A 20281-nucleotide genomic window follows, 5' to 3' on the forward strand; every position below is an offset into this window, starting at 1 on the left:
GCATCCTGGTGGGTCGTCTGCATCACCATCGCCTCAGCAGTTGTCTGTGACCTGGGCCTTCCTACGGGAGGTCGATGAAGAGCAGAATGGTGGTCAGGAGATGTTGAAGGCGCACCAGGAGACCCAAGATGCCACATCAAAGGACTCAGTGAGCAAGACTCCCAAGTAAGTTCTATTTTAAGAAGTCCCGTTGATTCAATTTGACCATCGAGCAAAACCAATTGTGTGAATTCACGAATAAGTTAAAGAATTGAACAACCTTTCCCCTCCAAAAAAAAAAAAGTTCAAATCTTTTGTTGAAAAGTCTGGCAGAAAAGACATAGGTAGATGAATAGATGGAAAACTTTCCCACTCAATGCTTTTTCCCATAAATTGATTTTGACAATGCAAATTATTTTCAGATGAAGAAAGTGCACACAAAAGCTCTTTCTCATCCTTCTTTTGCTTTGGAGAAACTTTCAGGAAGTTACACAGGAGAATTTCTTCGAGATTGTGCAATAACTTTGCAATTTACACTGAGTTTTCTCCAACTTAGCAAATCCCACTCCCACAATTTCACCCACTAATATTTCGTCGTGGTTTATTCTTAATAATCTTAAAGGTGAACTTATGAACTTTATGAATTTTCCCATAGTCATATATTTTCACCCAACCAACAAAAAACAGTCCTAGATCCAATTGGCCAAAAGGGTCCCATCGGAGAGTTCAGGCAATGATTCGAGGTCCCACACGAGCACTTTTTCCCAAGCAAAAACCCATCCTTTTGAGAAGCAGCAAAAAAATGAAATGTTTGCATGTGACACAACAGTTTTTCCCACCCACAGTCAATCCTTATCAGTTTGTGTTACTTTCCCTCCAAGTGGAAAAAAGCTCCGCACAATGTTAACCAGCGTGTTTCGATAGTCGAACGGGCTAGTAAATCGGCATAAATTGCGATTTGTATCAAGGACGAATGAGTGGTTGTAAAAGTTAGATGAGTGATATTGTCCATCTTTTGCCACCACTTTCGCTCTCTCCCAACCACTATCTCTTGTCCGTTTTTATGTCTTGCTCAATGACAAACAGGCAGAAGGAGGAGCAGCAATTTTACAAACGAGACCGTGGGAAGGAGTCACCCATTTATATGGAACCATCGAGTCCTCTGGACCTTCCAGGTAAATGAAAAATGCAAATTTACATTGAAGCTATGAAGCCTTCCAGCTCCACATGTGACCACTACTAGAGCGAAATTTTATGCAGAATGATGCTAAAGTGAAGATTTAACGATGAGAACTTTTGAGAATAAATTTAAATGAATATGTAGGGTTTAATGGTCATTTTATACATAGATAAATTCGAAATGCAATTTTCTAATGTTGTTAGGGAAAACTGGGGCACCACCAAACACGGGGTACTACCAAACACTGCGATTTTTTAATCGGATATTCGACTTCAGAGGATAAGACCTTTAGGAATTTATAGGCACTATAGGGATGCTTGTCCACTGAAAGAATGGTCGAGATAGTCCAAGTAGATTAGAAATAAAAATTAGTGTTTGGTGGTACCCCGTGTTTGGTGTTGCCCCAGTTTCACTTAAAGTTTGATTTGTACTCGAAAAATAAGAGATATCATCGAGCTCAGCAACGCCCAATGAATATAATAGAAATGTCGAAAAATATTAATAGACATAGACAGATTAATGATGAATTTTAAAGTTAAACAGAAGAAACTGGAGTACTTGTAAATAGGCGCAATTGCAATAATCACTACAATTTTTTCAATAGTTATAGAAATTCAAAGAACGAGTTCTTTTACTGAGTTCTTTCTGATGTATCTTAAAGTAATATATTAAGGGGTTACGTAGATCACGCAGACTAAAACAAGCAGCATTTCCTTGACATCCCTTTTCAACACATAATAAAAAAAATATTCAATTCGAGCTTTTAAGCATATAAAAGTATAACCTTGAAATTAAACTATATTTTTTGAAATTTTTATTTCAAAATTTTAAAAATTCAGCCGTTTTAACCCAATTTTCAGAGGTTTAAAAAAAAAACAAACATACTTTTCAGTGGATAATATTTCTCAGAGTATATCCTGAGAGTATATCCTCAGAGTATAAAAGAGTATATTCATTTGACGTCAAAAAACTAAATATTTCGTTTTAGCTGATGTGTTAAACTCGTACTTTCCTCCCCTACTTTTCGCAAGCTTTGCTTTAAGTCAAGGATTTAAGCAGAGGCATGACGTTTCCTATGTTTCCCATATGTTTCTAGCGCGAAAAAACTTTTGAGTTTATTAGCTATTTTTTGTCATTGTAGAATAAATTAGCAAATAATAAAAATACAAAATAAAAGCCAATTTAATATAGAATAGGCAACCGAAAATCCCAAATTGGCAACCTAGTTTTGAAGATATGTATCTCGTGAAATGTATACGAAAACAGGAAAAAATTTATACGGATTTAAAAAATTTATCTGGATTTAAGAATGGTCCAGTGACCATAAGGGCACTTAAGAATGATCTAATGGTCATCCTTAAATGCTATAATTAAAGAAAAGCTTACGATAAGCAGGATTACTGCCTGAGTACATCCGCATTTACGGTACCCGATTTATTTGATGTTCAACATTTCCGGACATAAAGTTATATAACGCAAATTTTGTACTCCATGCCACTAGATTATTTTTTTTATTAATTTTATACAAACATTTATGGGAATTTTTATTATTCTGAAGTTTTTTTGTGCCTGAGACAAAACCGTTTCTGTTGTTTGTCGTTGCTTAACCTTTTACAGACCAGTAGATCACCACAGTAGTGTCTCAAACATAAAAGCATTTTTGGTAAAGTTTTTTGCCCTCTAAATAGTTAAAAAAAAAAAGATCTGTTTAGGTTACCGGTAATCCACTGAACCTTAAAAGATTAATCATATATGAGGCTTTAGACTTGATTTAATTATATTTTTCTTTAAAAAAAAAAAGTAGAATATTTTTAGATGTCCCACAATCTTCTGGAATAGTAAAGTTAGTAAAAACTAATATCAACTTACAAACTCAAAAATCTTTAGTCACATTTTTCAAAAATACACCAGAATAATTTATATATTTAAGTATATTTCATAAAAAGTTTTGTTTATTGAGAATAGTTTCTGTACATACTATTTCAATAATTCATGAGAAATTTTTCTACCAAGAGATCCAACAATTAAAGTTTAAAAAACTTGATGCTATGACATAAGTCGATGTCGTAGTCGTATAAACTTTAAAAATTAATACAACTATTTTTATAATTGTGTTAACCTTGTTTATCTGAGAATTTTTTTCTGAATATATTATTATAGAATTTTCTTCAGGTAATTTTAAATGAAAAAAAAATACTGAATATTTTCTGTTGAGACTTTTATCAATACACTACCCACACAGTTTTATGTATAAAGACAGAAATAACATATGAACACAAAAATAGATGGCAAAGCGTCCCAACTTTGAAGAATGCTCGAACACAAGAAGTAGAGCTATCTGTGAATTATCGATTTCAATCTTTAAACTAACTCACTTCATATCATCTGGTAGGCATCTGTAATTGCAAAATAAAAAACTTTTTGTCTCGTTGAAGTTTGAATTACACTTATTTTTTTATCTTCTAAAATAGTTTCGTTTCATTTACCTATAAATTAATAAAGTTCTTCAAAGATCCAATTTATGGAAGAATTCCTAGATCTTTCCAACTAGCACAAGCATGATACTATTCGGTTATAGCGTTTACTATTCTCTAAAGCCATTTTAACCTATAACCTTGAAAAATCGTTATTAATTAGTAATGATTCTACAGTAATTTCTTATATAATCGAATATCCCCCTAGGCAATCCGTAAAATACATCCAAAATTGAAAAAAAAATCGTACGACGCGTTTTCGAGCAAACCGATAAAACGTGGTTTTGGTGGAAAAGGGGAAAGGTTGGTTGGGGGAGAATTAGGGGCATGTTAATGGTCCCTGAATCAACTTCTAGGAGGTCCCACGAAGGTCCCAAGTCTCTATCTCTCACCATTTAGCACCTAATTTAGTTTAAAACTAAAACGTAAAAAGTAAGAAATTTTTAAGACATTCATTCCTCAACTTACCATCAGGACTGAACCCCAATTTTAGCAGTGAACATTAACAATGGTTCTTTACAAGAGATATTTGTAGTATACAAAACTTCTACCAGTAAACTGTCCCTGAATCTCAATTTTTCATAAAATCTATGACTTTTTTCGAAACAAACATTTTTCACGATTTTTTTCGAAACGGAGGGAGTACTGAAATTTTTTTGCGAAGTCGCTTTATAAACATCGAAAATGCAGTCTGGTCAAGACATTTTTGATTATAGCTCAGGTTAGAGAATAGAACATATAGAAGGAGAAGTGTGACCCACCGTTGGAAAGGTCTCGATCTCAGCTGCAATATAACTAAAATGTAAAGAAAAATCATCGTCTAGTTTTTGAAATATGCGAAACTAAATTTTCGAAAATCGTTTTTTTTTTTTTTGATTAATCAGGCTTTAGATTTTTTGTTAAATGCTGATATTTGGAACTGGAGATATGGCCATTTGAAAATGACATTTTTGTTCACTAAATAGCACGGATCAGGTAGGGTAGGGGGCTTAAATTTTTTTTAATCGAAAGCTCTTAGGCCTAGTTTTAGCATACTAAAATTTGAAATCGATCGTTGCTATAGAGGCTAAGTTATTGAGAAAAAATTGAGGGAGTTCCATAATAGAAAAACGAGAGGTAGGGGATGGGTCTGACGCGTCTGACATCACCAACTTCTAGCCACTTATCAACATTTAACCTTTACCGAAAACCGCTTGTCAATATCTCTTTCCGTTCTCTCTCCAGAAGCGTTTGTATTCGTGACGGGACGGATGGAACGTATCACAACGTGTAAATCCAAAATTTGGGCCCGATCTGACGAGGTCGGATTTCACATAGGACCGCAAAAGCCGAGATTGTAAAGAATCTCAGCTAGCAAACGTCTGGGTATATATATTTTTTTTATTGGGGGTTACCGAAAATCGGAAGTTGATATCTTTTACCGTTTAAAAGCTCTAGTGCAGTGACAAGTTGGAAAAATAGCGGATTGTATAACTGCTCTCTCTTGGAGTTCGAGTAGTAAAATTATTTGAATGACACAAATAGTATAAAGTATATATAATAACAAAGAATATAGACGCATATCCAGTTTGTACAATTTTCAAAAAGCGCAAGTCTTCAAGTAACTTTTGGGAATCCAATATTGATATAATATAATAGTTTAAATTTATATAAAAACAATATTTCTTTTAAACTCAAAAAAATCTAGTTGTGTTTTAAGAAGTTTATATAAAATGTGCACAGCTTCTATTTTCATATGCTGCTCAACTATGCAGAAGTTGTTCTCTTTCAATAAACTGTTTAAAATTCTTCCTAGCACCATTTTGCAATATGCACAATTTTCAATATTCTGGCTGAAAATCTCCTAAACCATTGAGAGAACGTGAAAATTTCCATAGAAAATTTTCTCCATGGCCCCATAAGACTTTTTCCGGCTAAACCATTAAGAGCATATGCGAGAACTAAGAGCTGTATAAATATGTTGTCGATAGAGAAAAATGTCCAGAATGCCAATAAGCCATCCTATTCTTATCCTAGCCAGAGATTCAGAGGACGAAGATTTGGAGGAATACAGTGTGTCTGTGTCAGCAATAATGCAGAGAAGAGCGAGTACACGTGGGGCCAGAAAAAGGGGCTACAAGAGTCCCAGAAGGACGTCCAGCCCAATGGGAAATGCCATGAATTTTCCAGGTGGACTAGACCGAAGGCGTTCAAGTGTTTACACAACGAGTTCAGGAGAGTAAGTATATTGGCCTCAGATGGAAATTTTACTAAAAATTTGTTACAAAATAAAACCTCATTGCTTTTTAACTTTAAGCACTGCCATATCCCTGGAGGATGGAAATCAAGAATCTACCCAGGAGCAAATTTTGGAAAACATTCGTTTGCACAAGGAAGTTATTCAGTCGGTGAAACTTCAAGCATGGAGTATCCGGAGGAAGCTCAGACTTGTACATCAGGCCAAATCTTACGTGGCTCAGCATGAGGGAGCTCTCCAGGAACGCTTTGCCATGTCCAGGAGCACTAGGGATCTCTTTGCACGCTTTAAACTTCTCATCGCTGCAGTAAGTTACAGAAAATGAGATATTTAATTTTTTTCTCAATCTTTTCTATATTAACTGACTTTTTTTTTAAAGAAATGGCAACATGGACGACGTGAGCTGGCAAACATTTCGGCTCTACTGATTCCTTGGGAACGCCGAATAAAAGAGATTGAATCCCATTTTGGCTCTGTGGTCGCCTCATACTTCACTTTCCTGCGTTGGCTCTTCTGGGTGAATATTGTGATTGCAGTTGTACTTACAATTTTTGTTGTGGTGCCAGAGGTTTGTGTGACAATGCAGTAGTTTTCAATCAAACTATAAATCCATCTCATGCTTCCTTTTAAGATTGTTGCTACAGACTTCATGGGTGTCAATGATGACCGGAAGCAAATGCTGCCGGAAGAAAAGGCAACAGCTGCCAATTTCTTGACCATTTGGGATTTTGAGGGATTTCTCAAGTATTCACCTCTCTTCTATGGGTAAGACAAATTCACAGATTAAGTACTCTCTTGCCATCCACTTCGTTTCCTCGCTGGAAAGCTTTTGAGATGAAGCATTTCTCAAGTTGTTAAAACACTTCCACTACCCCTCTTAGTAATTTAGTGTTCAGCAAATTGATTTCAACTCAATGACAATTCAATTAAAATGAAAAGACTATGAGAATCTCTTTTCCAAATCGTTTAACATATTAAATTTGCACAAAAAATCACTCTTTTCAGAAAAATGAAATTTAATGTTTTTGCTTTGAATAAAGAAGTGGTTGAATGAGAAAGTTTCCTATACAAAGAGCATGTTGCAACTTGAATAAAAGCTTTCAAGTGGAAAATTGAATTGATTTTAGAAGAGAAAATAAGAAATGCAATTTGGAAAATTTCCATCTTTGCAATTTAATGCTAAAGAGAGAGATATTGAAAATCTAAATGTTGTTCAGTCAGATTATTGGCTAACTATCTATTCCATTTTCTACAATTGATAAAATGTTAGTTATTCAATTCATTTGTTAATATGAACATTCATTTCAAAATAAAAGCTTGTATTGTTTTTCAACGATTTTAGTTTAAAAAAATATATATTAGGGGAAAGTATTAAGGCTCATTTCCATTTAAAAACAGCTCCATTTAAACAAGTCCAATTTCAAAGCTGCCCAACGGGATAAAAACATTTTTGAATGATAGTTCATTACGAAAATTCCAATTATTAAAAAAAAAAAACAGTCCAAAAATTTAAAGAAAAACGTCTTTGGATAGTAAACTAGCAAATTAAATTAAAAAATAGATTGAACGTCCCTGCTTTGCTTAAACTCACACGAGATAGAGCTATCTATGAATTATCTTTTCGCATGTTTATTGGATTATACCAATTTATTACCTATTATAATTCATTAACAAATCGAAAAACCATTCTAAACTAGAAAATTCTTGTCATTGTTAAAATGCCTACGCGTAAATAAAAAGGGTTATTCGAGAAAAATAAATCAGTTAGGATTAGGGAAGACTGGGGCAAAATTTGTCAAAACGAAAATTTCAATATTCACTATTTTCTAAAATAAAAGAGACTGAGGCTTGAAAAGTTTCAAGAGATTCGAGGAAGGATTATGTAAAATAAAAAATATGAAATTTTGAGCTCTATTTTTGGAATATTTGGCTTACAGAAAATATCAATACTGATTAGCTCAATGTAAGCACATTTCTCGTCAAGATAGAGAAAAATTATCTTCGACAAAGTTGTAGAGGAATAAATTTCCTATAAAAATATGTCTATTTGATATTTTTAACGTTTGCGAGAATAAAACGTCACAAATTCTCCGAAGTCTGACAAAATTTGCCCCAGCAATTTTGAGAATCTCCACAAAATCGATTTTTAGAAAATGATTCGAAAATCACATTTCTTTCGAGATAGAGGAAAATAGTCTTCTGCAATGTTGTAGAGCAGTAAATTTCCTATAAGGATATGCTCATTATTACACGTTAAGTTTTCTCAGAGCTCGTGAAAGAATTAAATATGCGTTTTGACAAGTTTTGCCCCAGTCTCCCCTACTTGAGCAATTCATTAATGATTGAGAATGATTTTGCCGGATAAGTTATATCAATATTTTTCCAAAAAATCCAAATTTAAGCAAATCAGTTGAAATATTTTGCGCACCAAAAATATAATGTAATAAAATGTAATTCACAATGGAGAATTTTCCGGTCATATGTAGGTTTGGCCGCAATTTTCATCTGGACTACCTCAAAAACATATCCGAAAATTATTGAAAAAGTTTTGGTTAATTTCGAGAAAAACCTGATGAGGTGAAAAAGGAAAAAAACGTATCATGATAACATTCTCTTTAATGGGGGTCACCTAAGACCAGAAGTTGATATCTCTTAACGTTTTAGCTATATATGGTGATACTGCTTATTCATTAAATTCAAAATATTTCAGGAAAGATTAAAGCGTGTGTAGTTCTTTATTCAATTACAAAATGCTTTACTTGGAGCATTGTATGAATAAATGTTAATAATTTTTTGAACTTCTTAATATTTTCCCTGTGCCAACTTACCAAATTTAATTTCTGCTGCTCACTTTTATCAAAATATATGCCCGATATTGCTACAGCCATAATAAATACAAAGTAAATTCAGAGAATACAACAAAGTAAGAAAGAAAGAATTAAATCAATTAAATAAATTACAAAATGAAAATTTTTTCGTAATATAGAAATGTATGAGTATTTTGAGTGTTTTCTGAACATATCTTCTGAAAATACTTGTGGTCCATCACGTCAAGATTCTGAGATATCTTTGGCGTCTACACACTAGTAGAAATTTTTTTTAAAAATGCTTTTTAAAAATTTTTTATGCCTACAAGGATAGGGGAAATTTTCTTTAAGAAGGCATTTTTAAAAAAAAAATTCTACTAATGTGCAGACGCCTAATGTGTAAGGGTGAAAATTCTTAAGAAATTTCTAGAATTATTTGACTAAACTGTGTAATCTCAATAACGTTATAGATACATTATAGTTTGTGTTGAACAGCGATTTGTAAAGGAAGACTCAAAGAATATTTGCATATAGATGTAACCATATCCCTATCTCTTCATTTTATCTGCACTTGTCTTGATTTTCCTGTTTAACCCATTCCTTACCATGGTATTATACATCATACGCAAATTGAGTGATTTTAGATGATTTATTCCTGGGCAACTGATACTTGAATCGCTGTCAGGAATAGATTTTTAGTAACTTTAGTTCTTCAATTACTTGGGAAAAATAGTCCGACAGAGATGAAAATACTTTTTGTTATTGTTTTCTTGCTTCGCGGAAGGTCATGCAAAATTTTTGCTCAAAATGGCGGACAGAAAATTCGACATCCCGTCGAATTTATTAAAATTGGCCTCTTTCCTCTTTCCTGATTTGAATTCTGATTGCCAATTTGTTTTCTTGGATAGTTGCTCTATCTAAACTAAAGCAATAGATGCTCTCAATTCTTCCGGTGTTCGTCAGAAGGGTATTCCTTTTTTCAAATTAAAAGAATCTGTTTTTTCTCCAAACAAAAAAAAAACAGATTCTTTTCATTTGAAAAAAGGAATACCCTTCTGACGAACACCGGAAGAATTGAGAGCATAAAGTTCCCCGTCAGACTCCAAAAGAAATAAAGCAATAGAGTTTGTAATGAATTAATGCACAGAATTTAAATTCAGTGACCGTTAAGACGTGTGTTTGAGGGCAAATCCCCGCGCCCCCATAATAGATAAAAAAAATTTCTTTTCAAAAAATTCATCTATTTATCTGTAGGAAACTAATCCCAAAATATGAACATTCTATCTCAAGTATTTCTGGTACATTGACTGAATGGATTAATCCATGAATATTTTTAAAATTAATAAAAAAAAACTCCATAGACGTTTTGCTCCTTGCACGAACATATTCATAAAAAATACTATAGGCTCTTGGAAGCGTTATATAGCAAAAGTTCTGCTATATGGTTTACCAATAAAAATTCACACAATAATGCAAGAACTTTCATTCTAAAAGAGAAGTGTAGAAATTTTCATTCATGTCGAACTCATATTTTTTTAAATTTAAATTTACATTTGTAATTATAATTTTTAATTAAACGCTACATGCAATATAAGTGAAATATAGAATCACTAATAATTTCAAATATCGAATAGTGAGCCTTAGCCTTGACAATAATTTTCAATTTTCCTAGAATTTCAGCAAATCACAAAAAAAAACTTTGTATCAGTATCTTGCAGAAATCCTGCTCAATTTATTAATTTTCCACTCTGACATTGTAGCAAATTCGCCTCTCAAGTTTCTGAGTGAGACAAATGATGCCAAAAAAGGAGTGTATGCAGGAAAATTGCCTTTCATGTGAATTTTCATATTTCACCACCAACTCTGCCTCTTCATTTTTTTTCCATCGCAGGTATTACTCAGATGTTTCCGGAACACTTTGGGGCTATAAATTACCTCTGGCGTATTTTCTAACGGGCCTCGTTGTCTACATCTACAGTTTTGTGGCCACATTGAGAAAGTAAGTGAAGCTCATCTTGAACTTTCTTTAAGCATCTCTCGCCTCCAGCATTTAATACTCCTACTCCCTGTGATATTTTATGGAAATTTATGATTTGATAGCCCCAAACATAATAACATGTCTATTAATTCTTGGTGGATAGAATGGCGGAAAATTCTCGCATGTCGAAATTATCTTCCAAAGATGATGAATGCGTCTTCTCCTGGAAATTATTTACTGGATGGGACTTTATGATTGGTAAGTGTTTTCTGTGTTATCATAGGAGATATGCCATTTAATATACACAAACATTCATACTTCCTATTTTGGTATTTTCACCCAGGCCATGCAGAAACAGCTCACAATAGGGTAGCTTCTGTCGTGTTGGTAAGTATAGGGATTTCCATGGTAATTTTGCTCTAGTATATCTGGAAAAAAAGCAAATATCAGGGAGAAAAACTAGTATCAAAATTATTTGATATGGCATTATCAGTGAGTGTAAAATCCGATTATGGGTGTTTGACGAAGGGATGTTTCACAACTGTGGAAAAATTCCCTGTTATTTGCAGAGTTTCGTTCAACCGTGAAAATTCTTCGACAAATCCCCACAGTCATCCTGCAATTTTCACAAAACGTCAACTTTCTTAAAATATCTAGGAAAATTCTTTTTTTCCGGCAAAAGTCGACAGTCAGACAACAGAACTAATATTTAAGCAGTTAAAAGCTTTAAATATTGTATCAAATTGTTTTCAGGAAGTGTAAATACTTCTTTAAAAAAAGCACTACTCATGTATAAACAATGTGAATGACAGAGCTTTTTTTGCAGGGCTTCAAAGAGGCTCTCTTGGAGGAAGCTGAGAAGAAGAAGGATAAACGAAACTGGAAGGTTATTGGCCTGAGAATTGTGGTGAATCTCTTGGTGGCAGGACTTCTGGTTGTCTCAGCATATGCCGTAGTAATGGTCGTAAATCGTTCAACTGAACCAGAGGCCAATGATACATGGTGGAGACGCAATGAGATTACGATTGTAATGTCTCTCATTTCCTTCTTCTTCCCCATGATCTTTGAGGGTTTGGGTTTTATGGAGAGCTACCATCCACGTCAACAATTGCGTCTTCAGCTGGCCCGGATCATGCTGCTCAATCTTCTAAATTTATACTCACTTATCTTTGCATTGTTTGATAAGATAAGCGATATGAATACAGAGTTGTTAGAGATAAAGGTAAGATGAAAAATTTAGAATATATACCACATAGGGGTAGTTTTTTCTTGTACATTTAACACTTATTCACTACTGTTTTGTATTTTTTGGAAACCATTTTCGATGTCCTTTAGGCCTAATTCGGGACATCATTTACTGTAGGGAAGACTGGGGAAAAAATTGTCAAAACGAAAATTTCAATATTCACTATTTTCTAAAATAACAGAGACTGAGGCTTGAAATTTTTATTATACATAGATAGCCTTCATGAACCTTCTTAAACTTACAAAGTTTCAAGAGATTCGAGGAAGGATTATGTAAAATATAAAATAATGAAATTTTGAGCCCTAATTTTGGAATATTTGGCTTACAGAAAATATCAATACTGATTAGCTCAATTTAAGCACATTTCTCGTAAAGATAGAGAAAAATTATCTTCGACAAAGTTGTAGAGGAATAAATTTCCTATAAAAATATATTTATTTGATATTTTTAACGTTTGCGAGAGTAAAATGTCATAAATTATTCGAAGACTGACAAAATTTGCCCCAGCAATTTTGAAAATCTCCACAAAATCGACTTTTAGAAAATGATTCGAAAATCACATTTCTTTCGAGATAGAGGAAAATAGTTTTCTGCAATGTTGTAGAGCAGTAAATTTTCTATAAGACTACGCTCATTATAAAACGTTTAAGTTTTCTTAGAGCTCGCGAAAGAATTAAATATGCGTTTAAACAAGTTTTGCCCCAGTCTCCCGTATCTCAAAACATTTAATTAATTTTTCCCTTAATCTCAAGGGGTTACGTGTGTCAAAAAGATTGAAAAACACCATATTTTCTCATTCTTGTTTTTTTCAAAATAATAAATTTTTATTTTTATTTAAGTTCCTAAACATGTAAAAGTGCAACCTTTAAACAATATTTTCTGAAATTTTGATTTAAAAATTTTAAAAGTTCAGTCTTTTGGGGGGACCTAATTTTCAAAGACTTTTGAAAAAAAAACGTACTTCTCGGTGCGCACAAGATTTCTCAGAGTATATTCAACTGATATCAAAAACTAAATACTTCCTGTTAGCTGACGAGTTAAATTCGTTAAAAATACATTTTTTAAATGAAATTTGGATTTTTGGCTCAATTCTTACATCGTGTTATCTTGTAAAATAAATTGTGATCAACGGAAAATAAATAACTTCCCTTCAAAAGGAAGTTTAACTCATCAACTAACAAGAAATATTTAGTTTTCTCATGTCAGATGAATAAGTATACTCTGAGAAATCTTGTCCACCGAAAATTATGTTATCTTTTCAAAAACCGTTTACAAAAATCAGGTCCCAACGGCTGAATTTTTAAAATTTTGAAATAAAATTTTCAGAAAATACAGTTAATATATTGTACTTTTATGTGCTTAACAGCTCGAATTGATTTCTTTATTAATATTGAAAAAATATCAAGGAAATATGCTGTTTTTTAGTCTGCATGACCAACGTAACCCCTTAAGTTAGAGTAAAAATATAAAATTTTTTACAAATCTTGTCAAATACACCTCAGTCTTCATTTGAAAACTATCGTATTTATACAGTTTTTATTTTTTTTAATCCTTTCCTTTTACTATGTCGATAGGGTCTCCGGTTGTCCAAATACAATTTTTACTATTACGTCCGGCCATACATTTGATAAATTTAATTTCTATTCTATTTAAAACGCTGCTTCTTGTAGAGAAGTAAAAGCATTATATAGTGAAATATTTTTTTTTATCACGACCTATTCAAAAGAAAACATAACTTTAGATGGACGTAATGGTATGGCCTAAAGTTTACACAGTGACAGTAACATATCCAGAGCGGGTCATAACATAGATAAGAAATTTTCTTTGAATATAAAATTCTTAATTACATTCATGTAGGAAAAAAAGAAAAAAAGTTTTATAAAAGTTTTTTTTGTATATGTAGGTAGGTATTGATGCATTAAAATTATCTATTTTAAATAAACAAATAAATAAAGGACCGTCAAAATCATGTTTTTGCATTGATCGAAAATTCGTTGTGCTATTTTAATTGGATATGTTTTAGACGGTGGCAACCAAAATCCCGAAAAGCAAAATCCCGAAAAGGCCAAAATACAGAAAAGGCCAAAATACCGAAAGCCAAAATCCCGAATGTTCAAAATTCTGAAAGGGATGAAATTATATGGGGGAAAATGTTTAGAATAATTTTCCAAGACACAGAAGATTTCCCTTTGCCTCCAGAAAGCGCGGGTACAATCGTGGGAGTAGCTATTGCACTTTTAAGAATTCGGGATTTTGGCTTTCGGGATTTTGGCCCATTCGGAATTTTAGCTTTCGGGATTTTGGCCCATTCGGAATTTTAGCTTTCGGGATTTTGACTTCCGAGATTTTGACCGGGACCGGTTTTAGAGGTTACTTAGGTGAACATAACGTCTACAAACGAAAATACTGTTGAACCATTCCCAATAACGGGTTTTCAATCAGTATTCAGTCATATTTGGTGTTGTAGGAAAAATCTTGAATTTTTTTTACTGATCTGAACTGAACCGGTTCCAGTCAATTATAACTGAAAATGAACCGGCTAAGAATAATCGGTAAATATTTATATTGTACAGTTGTATTAATCTTGAAGCATTTTGAACGAACTTTTAAGTGAGTTACAAATCAATTGAAATGGGTTTTGAATCGAGAAACAGTAGGATCTAAGGAAAACCTACTGACATCTTAAGAATTCGTCTCATGATCTATTGGCATTCTTTCTGTGCCATATGAGATACTAAAATTGAACACCTATTCCTTATAGGAAAATGTATTTTAATAAAAATTAATCTACCTAAAATTAATGTAAATTAAGGTAAATTTAATTAACATTAAATAAATTTCATTTTTTTTTTCAAAATTGCCAACAAGTGTTGCTTGACGAAGAAGTTTTCCTTCGACCCTTATACGAAAGTGCTATTGAAGTATGGCGTCTAAGTCGCAGGTTTGAGCATTCCGCAAAGTATCGGACACTATGTCCCCCTTTCCGTAATTAATTTTGAAAAATAGTTAGAGCGTTAGAGCACGTCTTTTTAAAACCAAAACAAATTCACTCGTTCAAACTTTTTTAAACTTATTCAAATATAAATTTAATTATTATGCGATTATTTTGACCCAAATTCCAAGATCTCTTGTAAGAGTTTTTATAGGAGTAGTTAATTAGCAAAAGTTAAAAGATAAACTAAAAGTTTTCAAGTGGAGGTTCAGTATTTTAAAAAATCGCTTATAATACAAAATGAAATACATCCAACGCAATTGTTAAAAAATAGTTCGAGCGAGAAAGTATTATAAAGTTTTGATGTTCTTATAATGAATTTTTTATTCAAAATTGACGTGATTAGTGAATCCATTCAATTGCCTTATGATAGCTTTTTTTTTATTTTTACTTAAGGCAAATATCAGCATGGATCATAGTTTGTCTCTTCCTCGAACTACTCCCTTAACAACTGAAAGCTTTTCAGTGGATTTTATGCCCACGGAAGGTGCCTCGATGGCGGATTATGTGATGACGAGCGTAGCGGAAATTGAAGAAGTTGCTTCAACTTTCCTTGCAGACATCACCACCACATTTCAAACGACAATTTCCTCCTGGACTGAGGACTTCCAGGATGTCTCGACGAGAAGTAATTGTCGCCAAGTTGAAGTGAATTGCTCGATAAATGCCACAACAGTGCTAACTTCATTATTCCTCTCGAGAGGCTTCAATTCTTCGAGGAATAATTCAAGTTTTGAAGATGATTTTGCTGGATTATTCAATGAAACTTTTGACTTTGAGAGTGAAACGGATAATTTAACCACTATATATCCGCTTGTGGAAAATTTTACAGTCTCATCCCCTAGCACTAACATCAGAACTTCAACGACCGAAGATTATTACGATTATTATGATTATTTGTCTGATGAGGCTTCAAAAGAAAATGTGAATATCTTTGAGATTATTGGAAAGTTTTTCTCTCAAAGTAATATCACAGAACCACCAGAGTTTTTCAATTACACAGATTGGGCAAATATGACGGATTTATGGCAAAATTTGTCCTCAACGGAAGCATGGAATGATGGAAATGGGACAATGATGGACAATGTAACAGATTTAATTACGCGCCTCGAGGACTTCCTTCAAGAGGAAAAATGCTTCGAAATAATATGTGATGAAGAACCTCTGCAGAAAGATGAATGGACCAGTTTCTCGGTGGTGACAGAAAATCCATCCACGAATTGGGATTATTCTACAGAGAGCACAACAAAAGAGACTCTTCAGGACACATCAGCATTCCCTGAGGCAACGACGGAAGTGAGTTTTCACAGAGACAGACACTTTGGAGGTGTAGAGGGGGAAACTTTCTCTTCAACGACCATAGAACCTCCGACAACAGTTACTGAAGTTTCAACAGAACCACCATCAACAGACATCAATGTGCTTAGAAAAAGAGCCAATTTTATCGGAAATGAAACAAAGAAAAAACTGAGAAAACTCTGCTGGGAGACAATGTTTGGACAGGAACTCGTAAAGCTGACCGTAATGGATCTCTTGATCACAGTAATGTCTACGATGCTCCTGGACTTTTTTAGAGCATTGTTTGTACGTTTCATGAATAAATGCTGGTGCTGGGACCTTGAAAAGCGCTTTCCCAAATACGGAGATTTTAAAATTGCCGAGAACATCCTACATCTGGTGAACAATCAAGGAATGGTCTGGATGGGAATGTTCTTTTCGCCCGGATTAGCCATTCTCAATCTCATTAAGCTAGTAATTATTATGTACTTGAGATCATGGGCAGTGCTCACCTGCAATGTCCCTCATGAAGTTATTTTCAGGTAATACACCCCCCTGTTGAAGAATTTTTTGCATAATTTTTTTAATTTGAAAAAAAATTGCAGGGCTTCGAGATCAAACAATTTTTACTTGGCTCTGCTGCTGACAATGCTTTTCCTCTGTGTCCTTCCTGTTGCTTTTGCAATAGTTTGGCTTGAACCTTCCTGGCATTGTGGGCCCTTTTCAAACAGATACAGGATTTATTACATCTTCACTGAGACTCTCAGAGAAACTCTGCCGAAGTAAGTTAATTCGAAAAAAAAATCTAAAAGTCATAATCTCTAGAGAAGAAATAATGTCTCACCAAAACATAACTTGCCAATTACACAATGTTTTTACACGATTATAATCTTACACAAACACGAAATTTTTGTATTTCTTTTGTGTAAAATTACAAAATTGTGTATTGTCTAAAAAAATATATAGAAAACCGTGTAAAGCAAACACAGAAAATTTGTTTACAGAAAACGTGTAATGTTTGTGCAAAAAGTATATATTTTGCCGATATTCCAAACACATTTAATTTTATTATTTTTAAATAACTACACGTTATTACTTTAAATGAATTTTTGCTTTACAACAATAAGAGTTGCTAATATGTTTTTACTGTAATTTTGACAACACAAAAATCTATTTCACATTTTCATTTTTACATTATATATTATATAAAGGTTTCTCTATATCTGGGAAACACCTCATCAATCCATATCCCAATTTAATTTTCATTTCTATATCCTAATTAATTCAATAATTGTTCAATAATTAAATGATTGTATTTTACTGCTCAATAGGTCACTCCACAAGCCATTGGACTTCATCGCATCACCAAGCACTGTGATTCCTCTCCTTCTGCTTCTTATCCTTATAATCTACTACTTGATTTCGCTAACAAATGCCCTCAGGGAAGCCAATCAAGATTTGCGAAATCAACTACGAAGGGAAAGGGTCGAAGAGAGGCGAAAGATGATGAAATTAGCCGAAAACAAACCAGCTGCCGAGGGAAATGCACCAACAGGAATATCTGAGAGATGGAGAAAAGTTCTGGAGAATGCAACATCGCCTCTAACACCAACAGGAGCAGCTCCTGTAGATACTGAGGAGAATAAATTGCAGGCTAAGAAAGGTTTGTGTGATTAACTCAATTCAAATTTTGCGCCTTTTAGCTAAGACTCTTCGTGGGCTTTTTTTTCTTTTAGAACTCTTGCAGAGAATTATGAAGAAAGCTTTACGAAAAAGCTCTGCAACATCTGACGAAGACAGCACTCCAGCCGCACCTGCAGTGCCGGCGGACGATGAAACAGATACAGAGCAACATGATTCCCTTCCACATGACCAAGAAGCCGGACAAAATGTTGAGGAGCACGACAATCGGGTAAATCGGCAGAAGCATGAAGGTAAAGCCAGAGAATCTCTTCCGGAAATTCTAAAGAAACTCCGAGAAGCTGCTAGGAAACAAAAACAAGAAGAAAACAGAGAGTCTCCGGAAAAGAAGGCAGGTAATGATCATCCTTTGAAAAAATTCAGAGTGGAGAAAGATGTTGAAGAAGGTGAGAAGACTCATTTTCCCCATGAAAGACGCAGAAGTCTGGCTCAGAGGAAACCCAGACTTGCAGAAACTCAAGAATTTACCATAATTTCTGAAAAGGAAAAACCACCTGTCTTTAACTTTGACTTACCGACAAATATAGAAGAAGATTTGAAGATCCCTGAGAGAGATCTTAGTACTTCCGAGGAAGAGAGAGATGATTCCTCTTCCAGGACACAGCATAAAGGTGCAGTTGTATGCAAGGAATTCACCGCTCCTAAAACCGAAAAACCGAAGTATGGGGTAATACGGCCTAAGAGGGATGTTCAACCTAAACCATCTTCCCCTAAAGCAGAATCCTCAGCAAAATCTGAACCTGAACCAATTGTCAAGGAACCAAAAGCTAAGAAAAAATTTAATACTTTCTTTAACCTTGTTAAAGAAGCTATCCAGGCCAAAAAAGAACAGGAAGCTGTGGCAGAGGTAGTTGAAGAACAGACTAAAGAACTTCCCAAAAAAGAAGCAAGAGAAGAAGCTTCTGGGAGAAAACATCCTAGAAAAATGTCCAAAAGACAGGATTCTATGTCTTCAATCTGGTCAGACAACATCCCCACAATTACCATAAGCAAAACCGAAAGCGATGAATGCATTTTAGAAGGAAAAGAACAACCATCATCAGAAGGGTCTCCTAGAGATTCGCCTAGGACATCATAAGCTACATTTTTCTTTAACTTTGAGGATTACCGGGTTTATCTATAAATCTTCTATTGCATTTTTTTCTGGGTCCCCTGTTTATTAAGAATATAAAGTGCATATTATTACAATTTTAAAGATTAGCCAATTTGGGTTTTTTATTTCATTTCAAATAATTTTCTGTTTAAAAAGAAATTTAGCAGTTTATGAATTAGGTTCGTCAATCAATTACGAGTTTGGTAAAATGTAGTCAAAGTTTGAAAAAGTTGATTATATCCATTATATCATAATAATGATTCTTAGGCCTGAAGAATTAAGACTATATTTCAATTATACATTTCGTTTATGCAATTTCAAAGTTAGACAAAAGATTTATAGAATAACTACATGAGATCTTAAAGAAGCCCTCCAAGTCGATTCAAGAATCATCAACATAATCCTCACCTATCCCCATCTCAACCTTCCCTCTATAACCAAGTTTTTTGGGTTTCTTTGAAAACGTATGCGATTTGTTTTTTTTTTTTTTCTTTTCTTTAATAATTTCTAGATTACCGAAGAATCCGAAGAAACCTTAAATCATTCCAAATATGGGTTTTCTAAGGTCAAGAGAAAAAATGCTAGAGCTTCTCAATAATTTGGGGAATTTTGTATTCGTTGGAAATGTTTTAGAAAGCTAATCCGTTTTGAGCCAAATTCAATCGGTTATTATCGATAATCAATTTTATTATCCGAAAATTACTGGAAAACTAATATTTATCCTAAATTTAATCGTGTGTTACTTCTTTTTAAATCGTATTAATTTTTTAATCAATGGTAAATTGCATAAAACCTGTTATGAACCGGAAAATAAGAATTAAAGAATGCGAACTTGATTGCTTGAAACAATTAAATGTTTCGTCTAAACAATTAATGTTTAACCAAACTTTAAGGCATATCATCAAAATGATGAAGTCGGGTATTCCGCAAAGTCAGGATGCCTTATATGATTCTAGAATTAATAATTCATCAGGCCTTTGATTCAATAAACATATTGAACACTATCATCCCTTCGTTTAAGGGTCAAAATCTCTCGCAAAACACTACAATCTTATCTCAAAATTTAGTGACACAAATTCGTTGGCAAGTTTTTTGGGCGGGAAAACACTCCAATAAGAGTTCACAGGGTCATGCGATAAAAGTTGATAATTTGAGAATAGCTAAACACATTCCTCTCCCTCAGTTCACTTAAAATCTGTGTTAAACTTCTGTGAAAGAAATCAGTTGAATGTATAATGATCGTTGATATTCTAATAAATTTTATCTCTCTCAGACTTGAAGATAACATTTTTGCACAAGGAATCTCAGCTTGGCCCG

At 33.6% G+C, this 20281-nt stretch overlaps 1 protein-coding gene across 1 annotated transcript; it reads left to right on the forward strand.

Moving 5' to 3' along the window:
• The first annotated feature begins 1074 nt into the window (after positions 1–1074).
• On the forward strand, positions 1075–19240 carry LOC129801885 (transmembrane channel-like protein). The gene is made up of 13 exons (XM_055847317.1): positions 1075–1154; positions 5650–5851; positions 5930–6176; positions 6249–6437; positions 6501–6634; positions 10568–10675; positions 10818–10912; positions 10998–11041; positions 11481–11876; positions 15289–16712; positions 16776–16952; positions 17502–17833; positions 17907–19240. Exons 1-13 carry the CDS (start codon positions 1124–1126, stop codon positions 18947–18949), a joined length of 4422 nt encoding a protein of 1473 aa, XP_055703292.1. The 5' UTR covers positions 1075–1123; the 3' UTR covers positions 18950–19240.
• Positions 19241–20281: the final 1041 nt, after the last annotated feature.

This window comes from Phlebotomus papatasi, chromosome 2, assembly GCF_024763615.1.
Source record: "Phlebotomus papatasi isolate M1 chromosome 2, Ppap_2.1, whole genome shotgun sequence".
Taxonomy (NCBI): Eukaryota; Metazoa; Arthropoda; class Insecta; order Diptera; family Psychodidae; genus Phlebotomus; species Phlebotomus papatasi.